Source organism: Oryctolagus cuniculus, chromosome 3 (assembly GCF_964237555.1).
Source record: "Oryctolagus cuniculus chromosome 3, mOryCun1.1, whole genome shotgun sequence".
NCBI lineage: Eukaryota > Metazoa > Chordata > Mammalia > Lagomorpha > Leporidae > Oryctolagus > Oryctolagus cuniculus.
In genome coordinates this window covers 169,853,568-169,874,588 of record NC_091434.1, presented here as the reverse complement: position 1 = coordinate 169,874,588, position 21,021 = coordinate 169,853,568, and the positions used below count along the sequence as shown (strand labels likewise).

At 43.6% G+C, this 21,021-nt stretch overlaps 1 protein-coding gene across 2 annotated transcripts in view; it reads right to left on the bottom strand.

Annotated features, from left to right (window-relative positions):
* The window catches only part of EXOC4 (exocyst complex component 4), an 871,518-nt gene that overhangs the window by 127,352 nt on the left and 723,145 nt on the right, over nt 1-21,021 (bottom strand). For both annotated transcript variants that reach the window (XM_002711996.5, XM_070071324.1), the window contains exon 14: nt 1,379-1,557. In XM_002711996.5, the coding sequence (XP_002712042.3) occupies nt 1,379-1,557 (179 nt within the window). The remainder of the gene's footprint in view (nt 1-1,378; nt 1,558-21,021) is intronic.

Sequence of the window (21,021 nt, the reverse complement as noted above, 5' to 3'; positions counted from 1 at the left end):
AGAGGCCCACTCTTGCCCTGCCTTCCCGCCTCCCTGGGGCTGGGTAGGTGGCCATCATGAGCCTGTAGGTGTGGTGAACATTCAAGGGACTCTGCAGGCTCTGGCTCTGGGTGAATTTAATTCACGCTTCGTCCATCTCTAGGTTGGAAACATGGCTGATCAAGGAGTAACTTCTCAAGGGACACTCCCTACAAATACACCCGGTCATCCTTTTCAACCACCTATGGATCAATACTACTCAGTATTCAGAACCAAGAAGCTGTGCCTGTACTGAACTTGTGGAGATTTCTTGTTTCTTGCCATTTCCCCCTAAGCCATACAGTGTAACAACTGCTCATATAGCATTTACCCAGCATTAGGTACGTAAGCAGTCCAGAGATGACTGAACGTCAACTGGAGCTTGTGTGTGGCTTACATAAGATCTACACCATTCCGTAGTGGGGGGACTTGGGCAGCTCTCAGTGTCTCAGGGGAGAGGCTCTGGAGACACTCCCACAGCGGATAAGCAGGGGTGACTGTAACTCACACTCAAGTGCACAGTGCAAATAGAAGTATATTCTTTCGGATGATCACCTTAATATTAGATGCAGGGCTGATTTTGCTTCTTTCTTCCAGCCATGATTTTGCTTTATTTTTTTCTATCTAGTTTTCATCTTTCCACTCAGCTATTCAAAACTGCCTTTCCTTTATTCCTGCTTTATTCTTTCATTTTTCCCTCTGACTATTTTAACTGCCTTAAACATACTTCTGAGGTAACGCTTTTAAAAAAGTATTTACCTTAGAGTTATAAAAGTTTATGTACCCTGAAGTTTTCAAATTACTTTTCTATGAGTCATCGGTCCTTGGTAGAAAAAAGTATTTCCCTTTTCATACCCTATTCCCTAATCTCCTTGAAATTTATTATTATTATCCAGAAACCATCTCTCTCCCAGAACTCTTGTCTCCACTGTCTGTGTTTTCTGGCACCTGATTCATTTCTATTCTTCTCTTTTAGACATTCTTTATTAGCTTTACATCAAGTTACAGTGAGAACATCAGCTATGCATTCAGCCCTAAGCACTCAGTTTCTCCCCTGGGAGAAGGAAGACAGAATATGCTGTTTTCTGCCCTGAGCTACAGTGCTTCAATCCAACGCAAAGGAGGTTTTCTAAGGTTTAAAATAAAGCTATGTTAGCATGGACCCTTCCTGGAGTTTCCAACCCCACACAAGGACACTGGGATTAGGTTCTTTCCCGGAAGCACAAGGTAGGAGGGGCAACACACACGCATGCTGCGACAATTTGCCACAGGTGCCCACAAGCCTGCATGCGGTGACAGGTGTATGCTTTCAGCCTGGGTCCCCGGTCGTCCGCGCTACAGCTGTCGCGTGGATACTCACTCTGGGATGCAGAAAGGTTGGAGAAAGCGGACTTGGTTCGGCCTGCCAACCATTCCAGGCTTTCGTGCATGTTGGCCAAGCCTTTGAGGTCGCTGACGTCACGGAGGATGTCCTGCGCAGGGATGAGTTTATCACCCAGGTTCCCAATGAGAACTTCAGACTCCTTGCCAAAGGCTGCCCTGAGAGAGAGTGAGATCAGAAACATGCTTTACATTCACAGGGAAAAGGCTGGGCGTGCAACACTGTGTAAGGCATGATTAGCCCTGCACTGTCACAGGCACTACTTAATAGTTAGCATGCTTTTCCCCAGGTTTAACTTCAAGGGAAATGCTCATAAGCCTGCTTAAAGTTATCCAAACATGGAACAGAATTCTTCGAAGAAGAAAGAAGTGACCGCAATGGTTGCATCTCTGACAGCAACTAGTAATGCCTCAGGTGGTGGCAGTCCCTGGGTCGGCTTCTGTGCTGTTTCCTGCTGGGTGTTTTCCTCGCCTCTCCTCCAGCAGTGGAGGTTGGTAAATGTCCGAGGGTGTTAAACATGTACTTGGCTTGAAGATGATTACAGAAAAAAATAAAACAACCCAGTTAATATGCCTGCTGAAACTATTTTAAATACCTAAAAGCAGGAGCCGGTGTTATGGCAGAGAGGATGATGATGCCCCCTGCGACACCAGCATCTCATATGGGCGCCGGTTCATGTCCTGGCTGCTCCACTTCTGATCTGTCTTCCTGCTAATGGCTTTGGAAAAGCAGCAGGTGACGGCCCGAGTTTTTGGGCCCCCGCTACCCATATAGGAGACCCAGATGAAGCTCCTGGCTCCTGGTTTCAGCATGGCCAGCCCTGGCCATTGCTGCCAAGTGGGGAGTGAATGAGCAGATAAAAGATACCTCTCTCTCTCTCTCTCCTCTCTCTGTAACTCTGACTTTCAAATAAACAAATAAATCTTAAACAGCAAAGAGGATCCAGCCTGCTTAAGGGAGAATTTAGTTGAGATGCGCGACTGACTTCACTCTTTTATTCATTTTCTTATTCTAGGAAGGATCTGAGGCAAACTAGAAATAAGAATTAAGACAGTCATTATTTGGAAAAAGAGACCAATAAAAATCAACGTTGCGATCTTTCTACTACCTTGAAGAACATAACCAGGCGAGATTCAGAGAGCGCCCAGTGTCTTCAAAATGTCCTTTGGGGTTGAAAGGTCAAGTTCCACAGGGTAACAAAGGATGGGGCTGGGAGGGACCCTGGAGGCGTACGGCACGGCCTCTAAGGAGATGGAGAAATAGAGCCTCAGAGAGCTAACTGTTCGGCCTACGTAGCACGTGGGTGGCGAAGTTGCGGCTCAAACTGCCTACTTTCCACAGCTCTCTGTTTCACAAAGAGAGAAAGCTAACATGAGAAAAAGACGCCTGCGGATGTGAGGGAGAAAAAAAAAATCATGTCTTTTCAGGGATGTTACCCGCAGAGGGCAAGCTAAGGGGTCTCCAGAGGAGGCTGGATGGTTCAGGCCCCTGGAGGGTTTTCCTCAAGTCCCAAGGCTTTTCGGACTGCAAACACCTGACGTGAGCGGAGCGGAGGGCTTTTATTTAAGCAGAATGAGCCAAACTAACTTCCAAGTAAGCAATGATTAATAACCGCCGAAACACAGTCAGAGATGCGTATTGGACGCACAGGTATGTAGCACCTGGCACGAGGGCTGCTGGTCATCGTGGGCAGAAGCAACTTTTGGGAATTAAATGCTTACTCAAGATGGTTATGCTCCTAAGGAGTGACTCAGCATTAACCGCATCTCAGCAGCCACAGTGATGGAGTGATCCGGCTAGGTGACAGCTACAGGGGCGGTGAAGAACACAGCACTTGAACCTGACCTGGGGGGCTTGGGCCCCCAGTCCTGCCTTTCCAACTGGTGTTCTGGTGGTGATGCTCAGGCTACTTCTCTGAGAGGATTTCCTCAAACAGCAAGGGCTGGGTGAGGCTGCGCAGCTGCAGCTTCCCTGGGCGCTGCGGCCTAGGGGTAGCAGCCCCACAGGAGGCAGTGTAAGGAGTCATTAGGTGGTTTAGAAAGCTTTTGCTTGAGAAAGTTTCAAAAATTGCCAAAATAGAGAAGTGTAACAGATGCCCACGTGTCCGTCTCCCAGCCTCAACTACCAACCACTCACGGTGAATTCTACTCCATCTGGCTCCCTCTTGGAGTATACTGAAGTAATGCATTCAGGAGATGCCTTTGTGTGCTTAACACACTGCATGGAACTTGGAAGAACCTAATGTTATTCTTAGGTATCTTGAGATGGCTGCTTTGTTTAGCATCAACCCCAGGTATGTGACAGTGAATACATTTAAATGGGTAAGAGTGAGCGGGAGGAAATTAGTTGGATCTCAAGGACTAGTTAATACATGGAATCTTGGAATACCACACATAAATCACTGGTCTCTCCATGCAGATTGGTCAGAATCTCAAGAAACTAATAACTGTGACAGAAAGCACTCGCTGCCTACCAAGTACCTATTGTCCCATTTTTTTTTTTTTTTTGGTTAAAAAAAGAAACTGATAGTTTGAGTCATCACTATGTCCAATTTAAAAATAAAAAAATAATAATTAAAAAAAAACCACAAAATTTCATTGTGTCATGCAGATGTGGTGGCCAATGGGATGCATAAACTAAGACCGAAAGATAGCATCATAAGAAAAGTCCCTCCAGCAATGTCAATTGGCAGGGACCTCCCCAGCCTTCCCACTCTTTGGGATGTGGCCACAGCAACTAATTCTATCAGAGCTCTCTACATGGAAGTCAGTGCTGGGAATCACGGAGCCGAAAGAGAGGAAGTAACCAGCACCCGGATGACTTCCTGGAGCTGCCATGCAGCCCCCAAAAACATGCCTCCGGGCTTCCCGTCACAGGAGAGAAAGTGAGATGCTTTTTATTTAAGCTACTGCTATTTTGAATTCTTGTTACTAGCTGCTAAATGCAATTTCTAACCCACACCATTATCTCATTCACATAAGTGATGTCATCCGCAGAAAACTTTGCTCTGAATTTAGAGATTCCTAAAATCCAGTTCCTGGGAAAAGCAGAGCGCTGTCTCCTCTATGATATGAGCCCAGAAGACAGTAAGAATATCATTCCCTGGGCTGTCACTCAGTCAAGTTGTAAATATTTAGTTTTCTTAATCTGCCCTTATATATCAATTCTTCCAGCCCCTTAATCACTTTTGAAAGATATAACAGCCACACACAAAAAAATGCCTCTGAGCTGGGTGGTTGAAAAGCAACAGGGGAGGCACACAGCTTTGAAAGCCAGGCTTGGAGCCATTTTTATGCATGTAGGTGTACCCGTGGGCGGAATGTGACAATCAAGACAAATGTGTCTGTGTAGAAGACTAATCCTCCGTCAGGGGATCTCTGGGCCTCGGGCTTGTCTGTGGTGCCCTTCAGGGCTAGCTAGATGTCTACCCAGTTTCCCGTCGGCTCACTGAGATTCCCTTAACTTCCTCAGATGGGAGAGAACAGATGCAGAAAAATACAAACTGCCTCCCATTGAATACATAGTAGACATCTCATTTGACAGAATCCATAATCACCCCCTAACAACCTGGAAGGAGTGCAGGAACCATGACATGGAGGAGAACTGATTGACAGCCAGAAGCATTGTGCGCGCGTGCACACACACACACACACAATCATCCCTTTGAGGATTTATGTGTGTCAAAGAGCTTGGCGAAGTTTTATATATTGTAATAGCATTAGAGGGATGGCCTTACTGCTCGACTATAAATCTTTTTTAAACCCTCTGATTTATTAAATAAATTATGGTATATCCACACTACACAAAAATATGGAGTCATCGGAAATTCTATAGTAGAAAATATTTGACACCATAGACAAATGCTTGGTATAGGTTATTTTCAGCCATGATATACAGCTGAGTAAAATAAAGTGTTATAAACTGTGCTATATGGTATTCATAAGAATTATGCATACAAGATGAAGAAAATATTGGCTATCTAATCCCAAGATGTCCAACTCTGTGATTCAATCATGCTTTGTGCTTTTTTCCATGCAGTCCACATTTTTTTTTCCTAAGAAACATGTAAAGTTTTTAACTAAAAGAAAAATTGGAAATCCCAGCACAAATGAGAAAAGTTTCAAACTGGCCCATCAGAATTCCAGCATGGAAAAGTGCAGGCCGTGGGTGTCACAGGGAGGTGGTGGCTGGTAGGCTTGTAGACTGCCCTGGACTTGCGGCTCCAGCGGCCAAGGACTGTACTGCTGGGGGACTCCCACCCGGCGTCCGGATCAGTATTATTTCCCGCTTCTAGGTCTCGAGTTTTACATATTCTTCCTCTTCTACTTATTAAGAAAACGTATTATTTAATGAAGACATGGCATGGGCAACAGGAAAATCATTATGTCGAGAATGTAAAGTAATAGAAACCCAGAAATCACAGGAGCTCAGTGTTTGCTCAAAGATGATTTGACACAGCCAGGAACAGACATCGAATGCAAAGCCTGCAGGCTTTAGGTGCTGAGCCCTGCAGGGGGAGTCACCGCAGAGCCGGCTGGCCAACATGCTCACATGGAAGCCTGTAAGACTGAAGAAGGAGTTACACCTGCAAAGCTTAATTTTTGCCACACAGTCAAAATCTTTAAAGAGCTCATTCTGACAAGACTTTAAGAGCATTTTGCCAAGATTGTTCAACCTGTTTAACTTAGTTTTACCACATAATTATAATCTTTAAAGAAGTCTATCTGACAAGAATTCATTTTTGAGAATCTTGCCAAAGATGTATGAAATTGTCTCCATTTAGCTTTTTAAATAATTCTGCTATCTGCTGAAAGAAGGGCAAAGAAATCTGCATTATTAGCATGTTTTCCAGGCAATTGTGAAATAAACATTATAAATGGTTTCAAAGATATTGATTTGCAGATCTGTGCTCTATCTTGCCCTTAACGCATAGACTCAGACCCATTCCTCTCTCCCTGACCCCTCCCCCAAGCTTTCTACCATTGCTTCCTACTGTTGAGTCCAAGAGCCTAGGACAGCTGCCTGAAGTGTCAGAATTCCACAGGGGAAGGGTGAGCACTGGCTAAGGCGGCACAGCACCTGCCCCTTTGGGGAGCGGTGTCATACCCACACTGTAACAGACACTCTGGGTATCAAACTGCCTCCCTCACCTCAAATAGTTCTGCCAGCTCCACTGTCGGCTGACTTACTCAAGGACTTAATCATAATCATGGTGTCCCGTTCAACCATGTTTCTAACCAAGAGCCTTATTTTACAGTAAAAGAAGTGAGGCATGGGCCACACTCCATGAATTACCCTCTTGCTGGACATGGACGGCCCTGGAGGAGCTGGATGACAGAAGTGTTAAATGACCTGGGCAGGACCGGGCTATGGTTCCCATTGGACGGCAGCACATACAAGCCTGGAGTGCTGGAATACCACGTCCCAGAAATCAACATTCTCCCCCTCCCCCTCTTCTCCCAATAATCAAGAAAATGTGAGCGTGAGAGCCAAAGACTTAATTAGTAAAACTACTCATGGAACTCTTGTTCCTGTCCTTGCAACTCTGGGCAAACAGGTCTAGAGGTACCCAGAAGAGAGTTCTACCCCTGGAGGACACAACGATGAGTGCGTTACATTGGAAGGAGAGGTCGTCATCGGGCTGCTTTGAAGCCCTGTCCTTTACCAGTGCCTGGACTGAGTGATGTGGTTTGCCAATGAGAAAGTAAGTTGCTGCTATGTGGTAAGAGCAGGCTGGACAATGCTGGAGTCACTGGGAGCCCTCTGAGCTCTTCCAAGTCCACAGTAAAATGATAGGAAAACCACAGCACATTCATAAAGCCAGGGCCACCGAGAACCTGGCTCTTGAAGGAGCAAAGTCTTGGTAAACACAGATAGGTGAAGACTTCTGACCAGTCGAGGTGCAGGAAGAGGACAAGAGCCCCAGGGATGGTGGTGGCAAAGAAAGTGCTAAGTAGCACCTGTGGCCTTGAGACCAGTTGCAGAAATGGGGAGAGCACCAGCCTCACCTTTTAATGCATGTGTTAACCAGTGGGATTCTGTTTTACACTTTCCACCTATTTCTCTTATTCTGGCAAAATATACATTGTAACAAAATATATCATATTGACCCCCAACTTTTCCATCATCCAAACTAATTCTGGGCCCATTAAACTAAGTTCCCTGTCCCTCCTCCTCTCAGCCCCTGACATCTACCATTCTCTTTTGTGTCCACGAGTTGACCTATTTTAGAGATTTTATTTGGGGAATCAGACAACATATGTCCTTTTGTGTCTGGTTTACTTCATCTAGCATAATAATGTTTTGGACATTCACTCTTGCCGTAGTATATATTAGAATTTCATTTATTTTTTTGACTGAGTATTATTCCGTTGTATGTACACACCACATTTTGCTTATCCATTCACTTGCTGATGGACATTGAGGTTATTTTTGCCTTTTGGTGTGGGCGAATAATACCACTACGAACATTAACATACAAGCTTCCATTAGAGGACCTGCTTCCGGTTCTTTTGGGTATACACCTAGGAGTGGAAATGGTGGGTCACATAAATCCATGTTTCACTTTTTGGGGAACAGCCAAATTGTCTTCTACAGTGGCTGCCCTATTTTACATTCCCAATTCCCACCAGCAACAAAGAAGGGTCCCGATTTCGCCATGTCCTTGCCAACATTTGCTATGTTCCATTTTTTTTTTTTTTTAAATGACAGCCATCCTACTGGCTATGACGTGGCATTTCCCTTACTGTGTTATATGGGGGCACCAGGACTGACTGACATTGAAGGCTAGCTTGGAGGTCACTGAGTGGAGGAACTGTGTCTGACCTGAAAGGGAGCACTGTGGAGATCCAGGATTTGGGGTGAAAACTGTGACTGATGAGACTGTGGCTCCCCCCTGCTGGGCAGAGAGGAGAATGTCTTTAGGTGTTGAACCCTATCTTGTAATAAACAGAAGCTTAGACAACATCCAAGCTAGGTGCAGGAGGGTGAGAATGGACACAGAGTAACACCAGGGATAACCTCTCCCACCCATGCCTCAGCTCTTCCTGGCTGTGCTCACATTGTGGGGGAGGCAACTGGCCCAGGCACCTGTTCTCCAGGCTCCCAGCTGGGTCTCCACAAGAGAAGGCCCTGGTGGGAAACAGCAGGGCAAAGAGTGGCCTGGCACTGGCCCTTCCCTGCCTGGCTGGGTGGTGTCTCTAGAAATGCAGCAAAGCGCTAAACTTCCCCTGGCTCCGGCTCCAGGCTCCTGCCACAACCCACCCTGCCTTCTGGGTGACACACTCTCCTCTCCTGCCCCTGCAGGATTCTGACACCTGTGGTTGTCAGCATGCGGGTTACCTTCAAGTCCTTGGCCCTCAGCTCCTCGTTAATCTACATAAGCAATGCCCCTCATCCCAGCTGCCCCCTGCACTGGACATGGCTCCCGGTTTCCATGTTAGATGTTCATTTATACAAAACCTCATAACGATGTTTGGTTATATTCAGTGCTGGTGGGAACTGATTGGATTCTTTTGCGCAGGGGCTAATTAGTTCTGTTGTACAGGTAGAGACACTGGGACATGGTAGGGTGACCTATGGAATGTCACTCAGCCATTACATGGCAGCCCTTCAGCTAAGGAAGGATTTTAAAAGGTCAGGTCACTTGTCTGGATTCCCAACAATACTGACTGATTCATATGCGATGTGACAGGGACACTTCCATTTAGCACCTCCGCTTTTTACAACCACTCAATCTCCAGCCCTTTCAAAATCTGTCTAATTTGTCTGTGTCAAAAATAATGGGGGCAGTATCATTCCGATGTTTTTTTTTTTTTTAAATCAGGCTTCTGAAAACCGCTCTCCTAAAGCAATCTTAGCCAAACCCTCATAAATAGGGAGTAATAAAATTGTCCAGTTATCTTGATTATAATACTATTTTTTTTTCCTCCTGGAACTTGGAAGAACTCTTCCCTAAGTCTGTCTTCAATGGTTTTCACATACATGTATTTCATGACCCACTATCATTGAGCGTATCTATATTTAATAAGTAACGGTGGGGCCGGTGCTATGGTGTAGCAGGCTAAGCCTCTGCCTGTGGTGCCAGCATCCCATATGGGTGCTGGTTCGAGTCCCGGCTGCTCCACTTCTGATCCAGCTCTCTGGTATGGCCTGGGAAAGCAGTAGAAGATGGCCCAAGTCCTTAGGCCCCTGTACTCACGTGGGAGACCCAGAAGAAGCTCCTCGCTCCTGGCTTCAGATCAGCCCAGCTCTGGCCATTGCGGTCATTTGGGGAGTGAACCAGCAGATGGAAGCCCTCTCTCTCTGCTTCTACCTCTCTCCGTCTATAACTCTCTCAAGTAAATAAGTAAGTAAGTAAGTAAATAAATTAATAAATAAAAGAAAGAAAGATATATAAAAATAAGTAATGGTTCCTCTTCAGAAGCCTATCTCCTTGTGCAATTATGGTCGTCATGGGTTTTCTACTTGCTTTCTCTGCCATTTCTTCTGATACAGGCCCATATCACTTCCGCCACTGAAACACCTGCAATGCTCTTCACTCACAGATGGGGCTGAGCAACCCCACACCATGCAAGGGCAGCCTGGGAAGGAAGGAGCAAGGTCCCTGGTGTGTTCTGACAATCAAGTTGCAGGTGGGAAAATACCAGCCACTCCTCTTCTCTCCGGTTTTGCTCAGGACTTGGAACAACATTCAGTTACTCTTTTATTTGTTCTTGGTTGAAGGGGAATTTGGGTTTCTTGGTGTCTGCTCACCCAGGGGAGACAGCCACAGAACTTAACCGTGAACATCATTTCCCTTGTGCCTTTAAATCAGCTTGTTCACTGGGACAGGCACAGAACACGAGACTCGGGGATTTATCGTGTTCTGGCTCTGAAAGATCTCTTTGCAATCAGTTTACAGTGATTTGCATCCTGGCTATACCAAATATATAACAAGCTTAACAAAGGAGGCTTAAACAAAATACCTGATGCCAAACTCCACCTGCAGAAATTCTGATTCAATTGGTCAGGAGTAAGGTTCAGGCAGCTTTATTGAGATATAATCCATATACCATGAACTTCACTCACTTACATGTACGGATTGGGGTGGGTATTTAGCCTAGTAGTTAAGATGCCGGCATCCCAGATCAGGTGCTTGGATTTGACTGGCGGCTCTGGCTCCTGACTCCAGCTTCCTGCTAATGCAGCTCTGGAAAGCAGGATGATGGCTCAAAGAGCTGATTTCCTGCTGCCAACACGGGAAACCTGGAATAAGTTTCTGGCTCCTGGCTTTGGGTATTGTAGGTTTTTGGGGAACGAATCAGTGGGTGGAAATGTTGTCTCTCTCAAATAAATAAATAAGGTCCTGTATTTATATTAGTCAGAGCTTCTTAGGATGACGGAGACATCCTAAGAAGAAACACAGTATCTATTAGACTCTGCTCTTACCCATGTCCCAGAACCCTAACTTACTTTCTGTTTCTACAGATGCCAAATATTCAAACGTGACTTCTGTTTACTTATACAATAAGTATTATGTGATCTATTGTGACTAATTTCTTTTCACTTGGCAGCTTTGCAAGTTCATTAGTGTTCAGGCACGTAGCAGCACTTTCTTTTAATACCAAATAACATTCCATTGTATGGATATACCTCATGTGTCTGTTCATCAATTGATGGACACTTGAGTTGTTTCTACTTTTTGATTATTATGACAGTGCTGCTGTTGAACATTTGTGCATAAGTTTTTGTGTAGATTTAAGTTCCATTGTGTTGGGTATAGTCATATATACTTCAGAGTGGAATGGCTGGTTCTATGATGACCTCATTATTAACATTTTGAGGAAATGCCAGACTCCTTTCCATAATAGCTTTACATAATACCACTTTACATTCCCACTGGTGTTGTATGAGGGTCCTGATTTCTCCATATCCTTGCCAACATTTGCTTTCTGTCTTTTTAAATTATGCTCATCCTGGTGGGTATTAAATAGAATCTCATTGCGGTTCTGATTTGCACTTCCCTGATGGCTAATGGTCTTTTCATGTTTTAAAACTATCTATATATCTTCTTTGGTGAAATGTTTAACCCAATCCTTTGTTCATTTTTAAAATTGGGTTGTCTTTTTATAGGGATGGGGAACCTTGTTTTCTGCCAAGGATATTTATAACATCTATATCATATTGGATATTTATAATATCATTCATAAGCCATACAACACTTCAGCTTAGAAATGAGACTGCTACTGATTTATTGAATTATTGCCTGCCATGGCTTTGGGTCTATGACTGTGCCTCCTGACTGGATCTCCAAAGAAGGTAAACATTTTTCAGGCATTTTATAGAGAAACGGAGGCACACAGAGGAAGAGGTGTGCATTCTGCACATTGTGGCGCAAATGGAAACAGAACTTCTCCTTTTCGTTCATTGATCAGGGCCACAAACTGGGCTGTCTCACAAGGTGCAGTCGGTTTAGCATTTCCCTTTGCTCAAGGATTCAAACAGGCCCTCTCAAAGTCATATAAAAATTGTTTCTTAGCTGGGCATTGGACGTTGTTGAACACTGAGCTGTCAGGCAGTGCTGGAGGGGAGGCAACGCGGATCCGAGAGATCTCAGAGGAGAGCTCCTTCATAACAGGAGGCGGCTTCCTTCTTTCTAGAACCAGCTTGCTTGATTCGTGGGCAAGTGCCCAGCACTACAGTGCATCTGCAGCTGCCTACGGGGAAACAGTGTTTGTTCCCGTCTTGGATAGGTTAACAACGTCCAGATGTTCAAGAGCTTATGTACAAGCAGAGACAGACACAAAACTCTTAAATTTCAACACAGGAGGACTCAAAGAAAACAATGAGTGGATGAACACACAAGAGAAGTGGCGAGGGAGGAGGGTGGACGTGTCACTTCTCCTGATGGGCAACCTGCTTCATGGGCTGGGCTAGGCTACGATGCGGAGCCTTTCCACAAGGGGCCTGATCCTTTGTGTACTGAGCTGCCCAGCTGGTCTTCGTTTTTATATTATTATTATTTTTTTAATGGAGGGCCAGGGAGGGATAGTTCCACCATTATGCTGCGCTCAGAAAAACATGCTGAGTTTTTATTAAGAGCAAGGAACTATGAGAGACGTGAGCGCACCGTTACTGAAATGGCAGAAAACCCTACGATACCTATCTCCTCCAGTTATTCCCTTTTCAAAGTCATGTTCCTAAGCCACGCTCCAGCAGGTAAGAGGCTGTTAACGATTCAAACAAACTGCTTAACACATAGAAGAGAGAAAACTGAGTGTGCCTAATGCATGTGCATCTTGGAAATTCTGGAATCCTTGTTGTTTCTAAGAATGGAGAACAGAGAATGGAGAATGATATCCACTATTGCCTGCCAACTCTCCTCTGCTGCCCCCAACCATATGCATAAACACTGTGTATTTGCATGTATACGTAATACATAGAGGGGTGTGTGTGTGTGTGTGTGTGTGTCCTAAAAAGGAACAGAAGTAATGACAACCAGGAGGAAGGTGCACAGAGGTTGCAAGATGGCTGCAGAGGGAAAAGGCTTGCTGACTGTGACCAGGGGAAGGTAGCAGCAGAAAAGCAGAGGAAGTGCATTCGGGGGGAGGAGCTGGAGAGAAGGTCTCAGTGGAAATTCTACAGAAAGAAGAGATGCCACGCAGCAGCATGCACAGCAAACATATGTGGCAGTGAGTGGGGACGACACCTGTGATTCCCGCAGCTGGGGGCTGGGGAGGCGAGGAGAGAGCAGACTGCGCAGCCACGTCACTGGTGATCCCGCCTGAGGGAGTGTCGCTCCCCGTCTTCGTGGAGGAACGACACAGGACCCTGCGCTGTTCTTTCGTCTGCTCGGCCCTCCCCGGGTTTGCTGCTGGTTCTTCCCGGGTTGGCTACCGTCCCTTCCACCTCCGTGGAAGGGCGGTTCCCCCTGCCATATTCCCCACTTCCGTGGGGGAGCGGCACACCGCCGGCCGGCGCTCTCGGGGGCTGCACAGGTGTTCCCCTTAGATGTTCCCCTTAGATGTTCCTGGTGCATGCTGTCTCTCTCCTCCTTTATAGTCCTCCTCCGCCAATCCCAACTCGGCTGCCCACACGCCGAGTACGCTGCTCTCCTCCAATCAGGAGCAGGATCAGCTCCTGCAGGTCATCACTCAAGTTGGCAAGAGGCAGCTGCGTAGAAGCTGTTTCCTCCTCTCCCAGTGCCATATTGTGGGAGAGCAGATGCATAGAATAAGTCTTAATTCCAGTAACTTAGTCTAGTCCGGGTTGCTCCCCACAAGGGAGAACCCCGCAGAGCACACAGACTCTGAGTCCAGCCTAGAGCGCTAGCGAGGGGCCAGGCTGCCCACCCAAACCCTTCAAAGAAAAACACATTTTTCCTCTCCATCCCCTGACAAGGGCGCCTGGCGACCAGCAGGGAGAAAGTATCAATCATGCACAACGAGGGGGTTTTATCAGGGATGTAAATCCTGCCTTCCCCACTGACTTGAGTCTGGCCTGGAGGGCTGGAGGGGGCTGAGCACCCACTTAGGACTACGAGGCGTTCCCATCCCCCCAACTCTATCACAGGCTTTAGGGCTCCAAGTGCCAAGGCAGAGGACCTGGTCCCAGGCGGCTGGCTCTGGAATCGCTTCTGCTTTCTCCACGACGGGGCAGGGTCACGGGGCTCAGAGTGGACCTGCACCTTGTGACTGTGCTGCAGGAAATGCATGTGTCCCAGGGCGCCTGGCTATTTAAAACAAATGTTAGTGGATCTAAAGGGAGACGCAGACTCCAATACAACAATAACGGAGGACTCTCATCAATGGAGAGATCAATTAGACAGAAAATCAACAAGGAAACAACAGAGGTTATCTACGCTATGGACGCAATGGAGCTAACTGATATCTACAGAACATGTCATCCCATGCTGGCAGAATACACATTCTTTTCATCAGTCCATGGAACTTTCTCTAGCATAGACCATATGCTAGCCCATAAAGCTATTCTCAGCAAATCCCCGCCCCCCCAAAAAAAATTGAAATCATGCCATGTATCTTTTCTGACTACAGAAAAATGAAGCTGGAAATTAACAACCTAAGAAATTCCAGAAAACACACACACACACAACATGCGCCTGAATGAACCGTGGGTCACAGAAGAAATCCAAAGGGAAGTGCAGAAATTCCTGGAAAAGATGACAACACAACAAACCACAACTTCTGAGATATAGCAAAAGCAGTGTTAAGAGAGAAGTTGATAGCAATCAGTGTCTACATCAAGAAATTGGAAATACATCAAATAAATGATGTATCAATGCATCTCAAGGACCTAGAAAAATAAGAACAAATCAAACCCCAAACTAGTAGGAGGAAAGAAATAATTAAAAATTATATAATAAACAAAACTGAAACGAAACATAATACAAAAATGTACAAAACATGAGACAAAAAAACATGATACAAAAAACATGATACAAAAAAAATGAAGAGCTGTTTTTTGAAAAAATAAACAAAACTGATACACCATTGGCCCAACTAACCAAAAGAAAAAATAAGAACATGATCCAAATCAATAAAATCAAAGATAAAAAAGGAGATGCAATAACAGATACCACAGAAATAAAAATAATCACCAGAAATTACTACAGTTTTATACCAACAGATTGGAAAATCTACAAGAAATAGATGGATTTCTGGAACACGCAATCTGCAAAAATTGAGTCATGATGACACAGAAACCTAAATAGACCAATAACCAAGATGGAGATTGAATCAGTAATAAAGACCCTCCCAACAAAGCAAAACCCAAGATGGCTTCACTGCTAAATTCTACCAGACTTTTAAAGAAGAACTAATTCCAATTCTTCTCAAACTATCAAAACAACTGAAAGGAAGGGAATCCTCCCAAATTCTTCCTGTGAGGTCAGCATCATCTTAATTCCAAAACCAGAAAAAGAGAGAACAAAGAAGAGAACTATAGAACAATATCCCTGATGAACATGGATACAAAATTCCTCAAAATAGTATTTGAAACCAACACATCAGAAAAATCACTCACCCAAGCCAACTTTGATTTATCCCTGGTGTGCAAGAATGATTCAACATAAGCAAATCAGTAAATATGATACATCACATTAACAGGTTGAAGAATAAAACCATATAATGATCACCTTAAGCAAAATGGGCACAGAAAGAAAAATCCTCAACACACAGAAGGCAATATGAGAGACGAACAGCCAGCATCATATTGCATGGGGAAAATTGGAAGCATTTCCACTGAGATCCAGAACCAGACAAGGATGCCCACTTTCACCATTGCTATTCAATGTAGTTCTGAAAGTTTTAGCCAGAGCCATTAGGGAAGAAAAACAAATTAGAGGGATAGAAATTAGAAATGAGGAAGTCAAATTATACTTCTCTGCAGATGACACATGGTTCTATATACAGGGGAACAAATAGACTTCACTAAGAGACTACTGGAACTCGTGAGAGAGTTTGGTAAAGTTGCAGGATATAAAATCAACACACAAAAATCAATAGTTCAATAGTCTTTGCATACACAAACACTGCCAGGGCTGAGAAAGAACTTATAAGATCAGTACATTCATAACAGGCCGGCGCCGCGGCTCACTAGGCTAATCCTCCGCCTAGCGGCGCTGGCACACCGGGTTCTAGTCCCGGTCGGGGCGCCGGATTCTGTCCCGGTTGCCCCTCTTCCAGGCCAGCCCTCTGCTGTGGCCAGGGAGTGCAGTGGAGGATGGCCCAGGTGCTTGGGCCCTGCACCCCATGGGAGACCAGGAAAAGCACCTGGCTCCTGGCTCCTGCCATCGGATCAGCGCGGTGCGCCGGCCGCAGCGCGCCGACCGTGGCGGCCATTGGAGGGTGAACCAACGGCAAAGGAAGACCTTTCTCTCTGTCTCTCTCTCTCACTGTCCACTCTGCCTGTCAAAAAATAAAAAATAAAAAAAAAAGATCAGTACATTCATAACAGCTACTAAAAATGGCTGTTACCTTCAAATACATTTAATGGAGGAGGTGAACAATCTCTATGATGAAAATTACAAAACATTAAAGAAAGAAATAGAAGACACACAAAAATGGAAGAATCTTCCATGTTTTTGGATTGGGAGAATTAATATCATCAAAATGTCCATATTACCAAAAGCAATTTACAGATTCAATGCCATCTCAATCAAAATACTAATGACTTTGTTTTCAGATCTATAAAAAATGATGCTAAAATACATTTGGAAACATGAGACCCCAAATAGCTAAAGCAATCTTAAAAACAAAGCCAGAGGTATCATAATACCAAACTTCAAGATACTGCAGGGCAGTTATAATCAAACAGCCTGCCACTGGCACAAAAATTGACATGTAGACCAATGGAGCAGAATAGAAACTCCAGAAGTTAATCCATGCACCTATAATCACTGATCTTTGACAAACAAGATAAAATCAATCCCTGGAGAAAACAGAGTCTGTTCAATAAATGGAGCTGGGAAAATTGGATCTCCACATGCAGAAGTATGAAACAAGGCCCCCAGCTTACACTTTAAATAAAAATCAACCCAAAATGGATCAAAGATCTAAATCTACAACCTGGTGCCATCAAATTACTAGAGGAAAACATCAGGGAAACTCTGCAAGACATTGGCATATGTAAACACTTCTTGGAAAAGACCCCAGAAGCACAGGTAATAAAGACCAAAATAGATAAATGAGATTACATCAAGCTAAGAAGCTTCTGCGTTGAAAAGGAAACACTTGACAAATTGCAGAGGCAACTGATAGCAGAAGAAAACATTTGCAAACTATGCAACTGATAAAGGATTAGTATCCAGGATCTATAAAGAGCTCATGAAACTCAACAGCAAAATAAAACAAACAATCCTCTTAAGAAATAGGAAAAGCATATGAACAGGCAGTTTTCAAAGGACGAAAAAGTGCTCACTAGCCATTGGAGAAATGCAAATCAAAACCACAATGAGGTTTCACCTTACCACTGTTAGAATGGCTATCATCTGAAAATCAAAACATGATATATGCTGGAGAGGATGTAGGGAAAAAGGTACCCTAATCCACTGTTGATGAGAATGTAAACTAGTACAACCGTTCTGGAAGACAGTATGGAGATTACTCAAAGATCTGAAAATAGATCTAGCATATGACCCAGCCATCCCACTCTTAGGAATTTACCCAAACAAAATGAAATCAGCATATGAAAAAGTTACTTGTGCCCTCATGTTTCTTGCAGCTCAATTCACAATAGCTGAGACATGGAATCAACCCAAATGCCTGTACTCAGTTCTAGTCTCCCATGTGAGCGGCAGGAGCCAAAACACTTGAGCCATCACTGTTTTCTCCCAGGTTCTGCACCAACAGGAATGTACAGTCAGGAGTCAAAGCTGGGTATCAGAGTTGGGCATTCCAGTGTGAGATGTAGGCATCTTAACCAATGTCTGAACTGCTCTAATTCAATGCTCACACCCCAGATCTTACTGTCTAAGTAACCAACTCCAGTAAAAGAAACCATGGTTCCTTAGAGAACCTAGGGTGATCCCAGGTTTGAGCAGAAAATATACAAGGTGTGCTTGCTGTACCAGAAATCATCAAAGATTACTGTTGACATATCAAAAGAGAAAAGAAGATTCACATGACTATATCCAGGACAATTTGAATATTGAGGAAAGCAAAGGTAATGATGACTTTTTAGCTATGATACGGTAATTGGTATGGCATTAGCTCTCCTGCCATGGACCACCCATAAAACTAGACAAAGAAAATTAAGTAGAGGTTGAACAACAGGCATCCTGATCCCTGGTACAAAGAACATAATAAATGCTACTATGCTTGTTGTCTGGTGGCATTGTCTGTACTATATTCACACACAAACACACACACACACGTATATGCATGTGTTCAGGTATATTCATATGTGACTCTATACAGTGAAGATATTCACCTGTGTGTATATTGGTATATAAAATGTGTATATGTATATATATGTGTACATATCTGTGTATCAGTACAGATATGTATGTATACCTCCCAACTGATAACCACAGAATACACAACTGGATAACAGTACAATATACATTCATTCCAGTTACATCTACAAGCGTCATCAAGACAGACCTTATTCTGGACCATACAACAAGTGCAATCAATTTTAGAGAACTGAATTCATTAGAGAGTGTGTACCTGACCACAAAATAATTAAAGTACAGGGGCCGGCACTGTGGTGTAGCAGGTTAAGCTGCCTGCAGTGATGCCAGTATCTCCTGCAGTGCTGGTTTGCATCCTGGCTACTCCACTTCAGATCTAGCTCCCTGCTAATGTGTCTAGGAAAGCAGAGGAGAACGGCTCAACTGTACCCATGTGGGAGACCCAGAAGAAACTCCTGGCTCCTGGTTTTGACCTGGCCCAACCCGGCTTTGTGGCCATTTGGGGAGTGAATCAGCAGATGCAAGACCTCTCTTTCTCTATAACTCTGCCTTTCAAATAAATAAAAAGAAATCTTTTTAAGTTAAATTGTCAATCAATAACAAAATAAAATCTGGACAATTTCTGAATATTTGGAATTTAAGCAACACATTTCTAAATAATCTGTGGTTTATAAAAGAAGTCACCAAGGGTAAGAGAAAGCATTTTAAATGGAATGATAAGCAAAACAACATATAACATTTGTGGTACACAGCTAAAGTATTGCTTAGATAGAAATGTACCAATATAAAAGTTTAAATTAGAAACATTAGAAAAGAAAAAGTGATTAAAATACGGGACACCAGCTTTCATCATAAGAAGCTAGGGACTAGCATTGTGGTGTAGCAGGTAAAGAAACTGCCTGCAACACTATGAGCACCAGTTTGCATCCTGGCCACTCCACTTCCTATCCAGCTCCATGCTAATGTGCCTGGAGAGCAGTGGAGGATGGCCCAAGTGCTTGGAACCCTGCTACCCACATAGGAGACCTGGAAGAATCTCCTGGCTGCTGGCTTTGGCCTCGTCTAGCTCTGGCCATTGCAGTAATTTGGACAGTGAACCAGTGGATGAAAGACTGTTCTGTCGCTGTCCCTCTCTCCCTCTGTAAACTCTGCATTATAAACAAACAAACCAACAATCCTTTTTTAAAAAAAAGAAAAAAAGCTAGGGGTAAAAGGTCAAACTAAACCCAAAGTATGCAAGAATTAAAATTAACAAGTACAGAGAAATAAAGAACAGTTAATAGTAGAGAAAAAGTGAAACCAAAAGTTAATTCTTTGAAAAGATTTTAGAAATTGATAAATTTGGGGTTTATAAAGGTGCTGGCAATCAGAGGTTGGTGAACACTGGTCCATGATGAAGGTTTATTGAAACACAGTCACTCTCATTCATTCTTGTATAGTCTACAGATGCATTCACTCCACAACAGAAGGGTTGGGCTATACAGTCCTATACGCATAAAATATTTACTATTTGTCTTTTTTAAACAAAGAGTTGGCCAACTATTGGATTAAATAAGCTGATCAAGAAAAAAGTGAGGAACATGTTACCAATTTTATCATTAAAATAGGAGACATTACTACAGGTTGTACAGACATTAAACTGACAATAAAGGGATACCTTAAGTTACTTTATGTTAGTAACTTTGGCAACCTTAGATTAAATGAACAAATTCCATAAAATATACAAAATACAAAATGAACACAATAATACAAATCTATGTAATCCTATTAAAGAAATTGAAGCCATAATAATAATGAAAACCACTGAATGTCCACAGAGCTTCACTGCAGAAAGCATTTAAGGCAGGAACTAATACAGTGTTACATAAACTCGTACAGAAAACAGAGACTAGAATAAAATGTTGGGTGCTGGTGCTGTGGCACAGCTGGTTAAACTGTTACCCACAGGTCCAGAATCCCATATGGGTGAAATTTTGAGTCCCTGCTGCTCCACTACTGATCCAGCTCCCTGCTAATGACCTGGGAAAGCAGCAGAAGATGGCCCAATTCCTCAGGCCCCTGCTACTCATGTGGGAGACCTGGAAGAAGCTCCTTGCTCTGGCCTGGCCCAGCTCTGCTGTTGCACCATTTGGGGAGTGAACCAGTGCAGAATCTCTCTTCTCTACTTCTCTCTCTGTAACTCTACCTTTCAGATAAATAAAGAAATCTTTAAAAAAAAAAAAAAAAGAATGGAAGCTCTTTAGAAAAAAATAATAAAATGTTGACAAGGATGAAGATTAAAGAGGATTTCGTTGGCCATTTCATAAGATTAGATAGATAGCTGACTTACAACTCAGCAATCCACTTTTATGTAACTTTAAAAGCATAAGACAAAAAGATCTATAAGAATATGAATTGGTTTACAAGGGATCAAAACCAGAAACAACTCAAATGTACATTAACAGGAAATAAAAAAAGAACAAATTATGGTATGTCTATATAATGGAGTGTAAGTCAACAATAAAGTACTGATGTTCACAAGAACATGAGCTGTTAATAAAAAATTCCAGAACAGGTAAAACTAATCTTAGATTTGAAAGGCATCATAAAGTGGTTGTGTCCAGTGGGGAAGCAATTGGAATCTTTCTGGGGATAATGGAAGTGTGCTATATTGGTGGAGGTATAGGTTCCATTGCATCTGAACTTGTCAAAACTCAACTAGCTAACACTT